Raw genomic sequence first — 10,898 nt, forward strand, 5'->3', positions numbered from 1 at the left:
CACACACACACACACAAACACACACACACACACGCACACACAGAGCTTGGCCTGAACTGATCCAGACTTACAAATCTAGTCCATCAGTTGATAGAAATGCTGATGTAATATTCTTCATAATAGACATATTGTTTTCAAACTTTTTTCAAACTGGTATTAACGATGGATTTAATGATATTTGTCAAAAAGTAGCATTTTGTTTCACTTTAGATTATTAAATCATTTTTACCTAAACATTGCAAAGGTGTTCATCTCCAGAAACGCCATACTCCACACTGACACTATTACACAACTGATGATTGCCGATCACCATTATCATTAGTCACAAATTTGTAAACTAGTCTGAAAAATGTGTGTGGCACAGATGTATAAAAATATTAGAAACTATTATATAAACATTATATAATGCAAAAAATGGGATGTGGAGGTTGATTTTATGCAAGGAAATATTTTTAATAATGTAAGCATCTGTTATATAAATACAAGTAAATGTGTTTGTGCCTGACTGTTGAGTTGTGCTCAAGTCTAATCACAGTGACAGTGACTCACTAGGTCAACACATCTCATATGGACTTCTCATCAACCCCGTGGACAGAGAATCCCACAACATGCTTTACACACTCAAATAAACAAGCAGAATAGATAAGCTGGTCTTTTGACTGAAAGCCAGGGCACCAAGCTGTATTGAAGTTATGTAAACCGGTTACACAATAGCCGACCTGTTTCAATTATTTAGTTCAGATCAATAATTAAATAGGTCTTTTGAGATGTGTACAACATGCAGCTATCCATAGGGAAGTGGGGCTCTGATGTGGGAGCACTGCAGGGAGGAGGAGAGGGAGCGGTGATGGGGGCACAGCTAGGAGAGTGGGCCAGATGCTGCTATTTCTGGCTTTTGTCAAAAGCAGCAAAACCCTCTTCCCTAATACGTGGCACAGACCTCTAATCCTGTGGGTGTGAGGTAGAATGAAAGAGAGCGAGGGAGGAAGAAAGGAGGCAGGAGAGATAAATGGAGAGAAAATGCTAGTGGGAGTCATATGAATCTGCTTCACGCCCTGCTGCCTTGATTGCTTTCTATTTTTACACACTGCTGCCACCAAGCTAGGCATCCCAATTGGTTGCCACGGGAACAAACACTTTCTCACTGGTCTCCATGAGAAAAAAATACCCTGATGCGCTGTGCAACAGGAGGCAAAGAAGGCAGCTCCAATGCACATACAGTACACTGAACACCTGGGTCACTTCTGCTCTGGCTTCTCAGTTAACTAAAACATATAGTCAAATCAAATCAAATCAAATCAAATCAATCACCTTATTATATTTGAAAGTGGTGGTGCTGCAGGGCTAGGGGCTGTGCAAGAGATGTGCTATCTCCGATTAATTAGAAATTTACCTATGCTGCCGCTGTGATTGCCCATGTCCATTAGAGCCTGGAACTGGACAGATGGCTGTGTGGAAAGCTGAGGTGTGTGTTCTGTACATAATGAGGCCTGCTTTGCATTTAACCTGACTTTCTGGTTTAAAGTGATGCTGAAAATGATTAATTAATGCTTTGTATTTGCTGTTCCTATACCAACATAAACCAAAGGTAGGTTACAAACACTCAGAGTTCAGATATTCTTTGTCGAAGATCAGCAAGTAAAATTCTTCCATTTATGTTTCTGATATACAACATCAGATAATATTTCCACATGCAATTTACTTTGATATGCTTTGAGCTTTACAGTTTTACCTTTGTAAGATTATTTTATAATAGAAGTTGTAAGTTCTTTTCTGCACCTGCTGAAGGAACACATTTGGTAATTGGGTCAGGAAGACCAGAGAGGGTATTGCACTTCTTACTGCTAAGCTGCAAGTATTCTTGCCACAGACTATTGCGTGCCCTCGGTCCAAACTATTCTAGGACCTGGAACTGAAACAACAAGGATATACACCGAGTAAACAAGTTAATTACGGGTGAAACCCAGCCAAGGGCATAACAGCTATTCTGTGTTTTTAAGGATGATATAATCATTAATAGGATACTTACAGACCTTACTGATCCATAGTTGAAACAGTTGTCTCTACGGATTATTAGAATGTCTATACCTGTACGTACTAAACAATGTGCCTCAAATGGATAGAAGATACATTTCCATTCAGTTTTAAAAGATATTGACCACAAAGCAACCAAATGTTACATTAATATATACATTACATGCACATGATGAACCTCATTGTGAACCTCAACCAGAAAAAGATTGTGTTCAACCCTCTGCTCAAATAAAAGCAGTGGGGAATCTACCGTGAAGCACTGGAGTCATCTCCACTTTGTTTTGAGAGAGCCATCTTTGCTTAAACAAACAGTCTTGTCAAGGTTTCATCCTGCCTGTGCCCGTCTTAACTCAGCAACACCTGCCAATCAGCTATCAGTGACAGGTAGTGGCTCAGGGAACAACACTACCTTTGTGTGCCCCCTCGGGTACCAAGCCTTGAGAGGACTTTAATAAAGACAGACAGGAAGTGGGGGAGGAAGGCCTAAGCAGGAAATGACCACATATAGATTTAGGAATCTGAAGAGCAAGAAAGAGTTCTATCAGTACAAGAGAGGCAGGAACAGCAAACGGGAGATGATTAAACATTGAATTAAAGGATGAAACTATTTTAGCAGCAGAGACTGAAATTCAATCTGGCCAGGTATTTGTTTAAACCTGCCTTTTTGTTTTCACAGTAAAAAGGCAAATAATGCTACCATAAACGCTCTCTCTGTTATTTAAGAAAACTGTCTTCAACTAGTTATTACACTCTCTTACATTATGGGTCTGAAGGCAAATCCCAGAGATGTAAATATATATTTACAAGAGGTCTTTCTGTGTTCAAATTTTCTCTGTTCAAAGAGATTACAATAGCTCTCAAAGCTTTTATTTACCTTACCAACATTTATTTTTGCTATGAAGTGACTTGATTTTACAAGATAAAATCCCTTTGCCTGATCTCTAAATTGTGTATATAAACAACATGACAGGCCTTCATTTAAATAACTCAACAAGTATAACGGTTTTCCAATGTAATTAAAAGAGACACAGAAGGGAAAAGAACATAATGTAATTTGGTGACCTCATTGAAGAATTATGAAGTTTTCAGCTTGGCAAGCTTGTGCTCGGGCAAACCAAGAAGCAGGAACTATTCTTATTTATACAACCATCCCCAAAGGGTTGCTGAAACTTTAAACCAACAAACCTAAACTGCTTTTTGGTGGGAACTTGTGTCTTTTCAAAATAGCTTTTAAAGCCTATAACTCAGGAGAAATTAATCTGCTTTAATTATCCCATTTACCGCTAAACAGCTCAAAGAGGCCTTGGAACTTGGTTTATTATTGTAACATAGGGACAAATGTAGTTCCGTTTACAAAATGGCATGGTAATTTCAGAACACATAACACTAGTAAAAATGTAAACTTATGAAGTCAAAACATGTAATTAAACTGCGTTGGTGCCTGTGTGATTTAGAATAATCCAAATAGGAATAAGGAAGAGTTTAAGTTACTTTTCTGGCATGCTCCACCTCTGATGAAAGTTTTGTGTTGAGCCCTGGAGGGATGAAGACAGGGGTCTGGGGCCATAATGAGCCTAACTGATGTTATTAGCAGGTCATCAGGAACCTCAGGATATACTCCATGGGTACACCAACCTCTTGATTGACAAAGGTCAAAAAGACACTCACTGTATTTATAACCCAGCATAGTAACTGGAAAAGTACAAGGAAACATCTTAAAACTTACACTGACATCTTTTAACTAGGTGTGTGTCAACTTACGTATGCGTGTATATACTGTATGTGTATTTGCATTTTTTTGCCTGTGCTGTATATGTGTGCGCAAATTAACAAACCTGTCTTTCTCAAGGGGAAGTCATCTTTGCTCTCTATGGGTGATGGCAGAGTATAATGGCAGGTGGGGGATGTGCCGCCCAGAGGTGGAGAGCTTTGGTCCAGTGATGTGTGGTGAGAGGACCTAATCACACAAAAATACATCAAAAGTATGATGTAGATTATCTTTCTATGTGCTTTAAATATAGTATCTGTATTTGTATAACACTCTCCCTGGGTAAAACAAAAGGAAATACTTACGTGTACCAGAGCTTTGGGTGATGGATGAAAGAATGATTGACGCCATTGCTGCCAGGGTCCTTTGCTGATTTGCTCAACAGAAACTCTTGGAGTTTCTGCTTGACCTCTGTACTTGCCACTGCACCTGTGAGACCAATAGACGGAACCAACGGGATTGGGGTTACCCTAGGGCTATGACTCATGATATATTATTGCCTACATAACATTAGAGTTCAAATCAAACCGTAACCCTATTCTAACAGATTCCCTTCACTTTCCTGCATCACATGTAACTTACTGCTGGAATTCAAAACTGTCTTGAAGTACATACATTCTGTTTTTCTCTCTTTCTTTTTCTTCCGATTCAGTTTACACCATCTTCCAGAACAGCCACAACTTATGTAGGAAGATCTCCCCCTAGTGGTCTAAGAGCACTATTAGTTTCAAGCTGCTAAAGGGATACTGCAGAGAGATGTTCTTTCCCATTTGAGGGTTACAGTTGCAGGTCACAGCTTCAAATTACCTGACTTGACAAAGTCATACATCTTGTCTATTATTAGCTATAAGGTAAAAACAGAAATGAAATACAATATCTGAAGCTATTTTCATCGTGCTATTGAAAGACATTTTCTCCTAAACTCTAACCTTAAATGTTACTGAAAACCTGATGTCATCATCACCAGTTGAATACTGGTTAAGTGTCATGTTATCATCATTATTATATTGTTGGATATTTCTCTTTATCTGATGACTACATTCCTTTTACTTTGCAATTTGCCTTGTTGTCAGGAATGTTCCAGGACAGCTAACAGAGCTAGCTTAGAGAACTATTGAATCGAAAGTTTAACTTTACTCCTATGCTGCTGAATATCATCCCACTGTCAGTGGCCTTAGTCCTGGTAAGTAAGAGGAGTTTGTCTTACACAGTTGCTTCACCAAACAAATAAAAACACATTTTATCACTTAATTACAGTACTTGCAGATAGTTGTGGTTTCACATACATCAACTTTTGAGCTATCTGCATTTGCTGTTACACAAGAAAAATGGTACAATATTTAACCTCATTTGCCTCACTGCTGGATATTTCAAAACCTTAGCAAATAAAATCAAAAATATATATTATACGGTGTCAAGTTCTTACTCTCTCGGGAGCGCTCCTTGCCCCTAAGGATCAGGCAAGAAACATGCTGCTCTCGCCGATGCCTCTCCTGTTCCTTCTCCTGCTGGTTCTGCTGCTGCTGCTGCCGCTCCAGACGACGCTCCTTTTCAGCAAGTTCCTGCTGCTGTTTCATGGCCTGGAGCTCGTGCTGGAGCTGAAAAACATGCAGGCCTCAAGTCAGCATGAAGAGAGCACACTGACAAATACTTTTTTATTTTTTTAAACAACAGTGGCTTATGTGAGCTTCTGTGGTTTTCTATTTTGCTGTGATGGACTTTTCTATACTAAAAACAAAACTCACACTGTTCTGTCATGTATTGCTGAACACCGTGCCCTGCTGTGCTGAGTTGTTTCTTAATTTCGGCACTCTTTAATGTTGTCCTGAGATATAATGTTTTCTACTGATCTGCAGTATACCAAGCTGTGTTATGCTCTGCTGTTTTGTAAACTGTGGAGCTGCGGTGAGCCACTGTGTGCAATGCTGTGCTGTCCTCCATATAACTGTTCATTGCAATGCTGACCTTGAGGTGCTCCTGGAGCTGAGCCTGGTGCTGACGGGTCAGCTTCTCATGCTGCTTCTGGAACTCGCTGATTAGTAGTTGCTTCTGGATTTGCTGCTGCTTCTGAATGAGGAGCAGCTCCTGCTGCAGCTGCCTTTCCCACAGTCCCGGGTCCGAGCCTGAACCCAACATCCTCAGATCTGTACGCAGGTCCAACGGAGATAAGGACTCCACAGCCAATGGCACTTCTGGTTTAATGTCCACTGTGGCCCGCAGAGGGGAAAGAGAAAAAGAGATGTGTCAGTCCATTTAATTCATGCAAGCAGAGCTGGCTGTGGAAAGTATTGGTGTATGTTGCTGCAGAACAAAACATGTTGTTCAGAGTTAAGGCGGCAGGACAATAAGGATTCTTAAAAATAGAGACATGGAATTTAAAAAATTACAAAATATAGAATGAGCAAAAATAAAAAGAAAGGTTAGAAATGAGGAGCACAATTCTGTCTCTTGTGATCCTCAAAAACCGGCAATTATAAAGTTTCTATAAACAAACATGAGATCACATCTGGTCTACTGGTCATCATGGTCTACTGGGAGCAGCTGTGTAACAGACTCAATGGACATTTGGCACGAAATGTTGAAGGGGTCATTTAAAGTATTTACATAAATCCTATCTTCCTACTGTTTGATGAATAAATAAAGGGAGTCCTCCTCCCAGTCTCTACCAAAAAAGCATGCAGATACAGTATCCCTTGTTAACATAAATTATTTAAGGAAAAGTAGTTTGTGAGCCTGGAACCCACATACGTTTGTGAATTTGTGTTCCTGTGATCGTTCCATCTCTTACATGTTAGTTATGCTGATCATAATGTGACATTCAAGGAAGGGTACGCAATGTCCAGGCTGTCTAATGTCTCTTCCATTTTGAGACCAGAGAAAGACTCAAACCTACTCAAAATTCCAGTGGCTGGAGTGAGATATATTAAGTGCATTCATTGCTATATTCTTCTCAAGGGTCACATTTAAAGGAACAAATACAAGCAATATTCCTACACCACCTGTTCTTTGGAAGCATGAGAACACTAACATGTTACAGTTTATATGTTCACATAAATAACCTTGTGGTTGTCCTGTCCTGCATTTATTCTCATAAACTATAATGAAGAGCCTAAACCTGCAAAAAGAAGCAGCATGAATCTACAGTAGCCATCAATTAAGAAGCAGTGCCCTCTTCTTCACTGATGCTGTGAAGCTCAGCGGCGCCCATTTGTTTTGTCATGTAGCCTCTTTTTCATTGCCACCATTCCATGTGTATGCGGCGGTAATGATTATAAATAGAAACATAAAAGCAAGTGGCGCAATCCTGGTCGGTGACAACCCCCACACCCTAGTATCCACCACCCTAACTTGCCGCTGCCATGGCAACGCTGTCGACGTAATTATGTCTCCCCATCCTGCAGATATCAAGTCTCACTGCATGTCTTCTCCTGCCTACAGTGGCAATGTGACATGTTGACTATTATATCAGCTTTTCAGCTCTTATATAAGAAAGGAGTCCCCAGCAGAGAGACAGAAGGAAAGCGTTACAAAACCCTCCAACAAACACACACATATACATACACACACACACGCACGCACGCACACACACACACAGACAGACACACACACAGACACACAGCTATAATTCAGTGGCTAAATGACAACTTGTCTTAAAACATGCTCAAAGAGGGAAAACAGCTAGAGGGGACTCCCGTACTGTCATTTTTCTTTCAGTGTTCTAAAAACAGCTCCCATGAAATGACAGAAGAGGGCAATGGCTCGGCAGGCGCATAGAACAGGCACCTGTAGAACAGACCCTTCTCTCCTGACAGGGAATTTTAATCTTAGCTTGTAAGTACTTGACAAAGGACTCTTCTGTAGCAGGCGCTGTTACAGGGGCAGATGAGAACCTGTGAACCTTTGAAGGGCTCAGGGAGTCAGACAGTGCTAGTGCTACTTTTGCCTAATGGACCTAAATATAGCAACAAAAAACACCTGCTGCCTGGGAGAATTCACCACTGAGATATCTAATTAATCTCATATTTCATTCTGTACTCTCACTGTGACTGGCATTAAGGATCTTCACTTTGATCAGCACATCAAGCTGAGCCTCCATCAGAAAATCTCAGACATTGGTTTAACAGGATGGGAAGTGGGAGGGGGGGGAGGAAGAGTGTGAAATCATAAGATACCTTTGATAACCAACGCTGTCTGAAATGGCTCTTGAGGAAACCACAACAGCCTCATGTGTCTGTTCTACTCTTGTCAATGTCTGTCCAATGTGTCGACAAGAATAATGCTGGATGGAATGACAATGTTGAGGCAACATAATAAGGTCCTAAAGGTAGGTAGGCATTGTTGAAGCTCTGCTGAAGCCTCTTACTGATGATTAATTTACATCTTACATTCTACATGATTGACATTATTCTCTGTGCTGATTGAAACAGAGAAAAGGTCAAAATATGCCTCTGTACTTTACTCAACCACGGACACAGGCACACGTATCTACTGCCACAAATTTATAGATTACATGTTTAAGTCAAATACACCCTGGAACCACCCAAGACTAAAATCTGCTGTTTCTATATTACAAAAATACTCCTAAAGCAGAGGAGAATACGGAACCACCAGTGACTAGGGCTAAATATAAATGCTTTTCTGAGCAGGGTCTTAATATAGACAATGTGCGAAAGACTGTCACAGTTGCGAGGCCGCCTGCTCAATTTAACACGGGCAAAAATAAAAGCGCAGTGTTGCCTTTATGTAACTTTCAGGTCACTTTTGAAATAATCACTCGCACAGAAGTGCCTGCCACTTCTTGTTCAGTTGTCGCCATTAGCGATCATGACCATTGATAGGAATATTTTTTTCCGGGTAAAGAGAGGTTTTTCCTAATTGGTGGAAAGTGCACAGAAGTGTCTCTAGGCACTACTACACAAGAGATTTATGAATGACAGGTCCCAAATTTGTTTTTAGCACAAGGCAGCGACAAGTACCCTGCACCATGCCCAAATTCCTCCCTGTGGATGGCCTGCCGAGGGGGGATAGGGTGACTCATAGCCTGTGACCACACTCCCACTGCAGCGTTGCACCACCAGTGTCCCCAAAGTGTTTATTTTCTATAACCGATCTGCCTCTCATTAGCCTTGGTGGTGGTTAGAGTGACAATCACAGCCTTAATTTGAGATGTTGGATGGCTGTCTTTTTTTGCCTCAGGCCACATTAGCAGGCATCCCACCCTGGAGAGAGAATAGACACACATCGACAGTGACATTACTATTATGTGAGGAGTCTAAAATACATAGATACATGTAGTTAAACATCAGAATAAGTTATTGTGCCGGTTCATTTTGTACTTTTAGTTTTAAAAAACACCTTGACATTTCATTGTAATCTTTTTGTCCCAACTACCATATTAACAAACGTGAGAACGGAGTTAACATTGTAAACATTTCCCGCTAAAAATAAATGGGGCAACTATTCTCACACCTTTACAAGTTAGTCTGCACATTGAGGTACTGTCTGTTCAGTATTCAGATTTGATCAAAAATAGAAGAAAAAAAAAAGCACAACTCGCTCACAACTTGCTCATTTCTTATACTTAAGTTGATTTTTGTTGAAACTGTATATCAGTCAGCAAGGGTAAGATCAAAATGAAATGACTTGATTAGACAGTGATTTGACTGTTCTGATGAACGTTTCCTAAACAATGAAGCGCCAAAAAGGAGACATTTTTATCATTGTTGGCTGAAACAAATATTGAAAGGAAATTAATTAACTTGGTGCCTTTTGGGATGTTTTGTTAACAATTTGTGAGATTAGGGTTGTGGCCACTCTGGGGGTATTTCTGAACAGGAAACAAATATATTTCTGAGAATTTCTCCAACGCAGGTGTGACATAAATTTCATGGTAAAATCTACAAGCACCAGTTGGAGCTGTTCAGAATTTTGCAAAGTTTGCCGTGATTAAACTAATCCTTATAGTGACGACTATATTGTAGTGTAAAGAGAAGTATTCCACTCTTGGCTATGGGAAACCAGAGTACAAAGTCACATGATCCTGCAGGGCCCGTGGAGGATGAGATAGTAAAGAAATATAGTTCTGCCTGTGTAGAATGCTACCTTATTGGTCAACAAAGTTTGGGTTTCCACAAAATGGTTCATTGATTAAGCAATGAAAAGGGGAAATTATCATTATTGTTGGTTGAAATAAATACTGAAGTCAACTGAGTGACTTGTTACCATTTGGGTTGTTTTTGTTAACAATTTGTGAGATTAGGGTTGTGGCCATTCTGGGGGTATTTCTGAACAGGAAACGAATGTATGTCTGAGAATTTCTCCAACTTGGGTGTGACATAGAGTTTATGGTAAAATCTACAAGAAACAGTTGGAGCTGTTCAGGATTTTGCAAAGTTTGCTGTGATTAAACTAAGCCTTATAGTGGCAACTATACTGTAGTGTAAAGAGAAGTATTCCACTCTTGGCTATGGGAAAGCAGAGTACAAAGTCACATGATCCTGGCAACCCTGATATTTTTTTTTTTATGTGTTTTTGTTCAAAAGGTCTTTAAGATTCATATGTTAAATTTGTATTTTTACACATTTTATTTTAATGAGAACTCATAAATAACTACAAATAACTAGGCAAGGCAAGGCAGCTTTATTTGTATAGCACATTTCAGCAACAAGGCAATTCAAAGTGCTTTACACAAAATCAGTTAAAAAAAAAAAAAAAAACAGATAAAAAAAACAGGTATAAACAGTTAAAAATAAAAACATTAGGACAGATAAAACCTAACCCTAACCCACTTGAGACTACCTTCACACTAATTAGTCAATTTTAGTGCTACCTTTCGTGACCACCCTCAGTGTCACTTCCTTTCTCGTCTCTACGTTTAGAGACGTTACCTTTCTCTCCTTGAACTCTTCTTCACACTAATTAAGCCAATCTAGTGCTTCCTTTCGTGTCTACTTGACGACCATCTTTGCTTGATTTTTAGATCTTTTGACACTACACATTCACACTTTTTCTTAAAAGAGTTACCTTTCAAGTCTCTCTTTCTCTGTATTATACAACCTTAAAACTTGTTCCTTTTCCTCAACAAAATTCATTCTAT

General features: G+C 39.7%; 1 protein-coding gene across 6 annotated transcripts in view; it reads right to left on the bottom strand.

Moving 5' to 3' along the window:
* Positions 1-10,898, bottom strand: part of hdac9b (histone deacetylase 9b) — a 36,539-nt gene that overhangs the window by 6,835 nt on the left and 18,806 nt on the right. For 4 of the 6 annotated variants that reach the window (XM_032517720.1, XM_032517716.1, XM_032517718.1 and 1 more), the window contains 4 exons: positions 5,768-6,009; positions 5,229-5,400; positions 4,108-4,240; positions 3,870-3,991 (listed from right to left, as the gene is read on the bottom strand). In XM_032517720.1, coding sequence (XP_032373611.1) covers positions 3,870-3,991; positions 4,108-4,240; positions 5,229-5,400; positions 5,768-5,938 — 598 coding nt within the window. In that variant the 5' untranslated portion in view covers positions 5,939-6,009. The remainder of the gene's footprint in view (positions 1-3,869; positions 3,992-4,107; positions 4,241-5,228; positions 5,401-5,767; positions 6,010-10,898) is intronic. The other 2 variants (XM_032517717.1, XM_032517721.1) reach the window with 1 other exon arrangement.

This window comes from Etheostoma spectabile, chromosome 6, assembly GCF_008692095.1.
Source record: "Etheostoma spectabile isolate EspeVRDwgs_2016 chromosome 6, UIUC_Espe_1.0, whole genome shotgun sequence".
Lineage (NCBI taxonomy): Eukaryota > Metazoa > Chordata > Actinopteri > Perciformes > Percidae > Etheostoma > Etheostoma spectabile.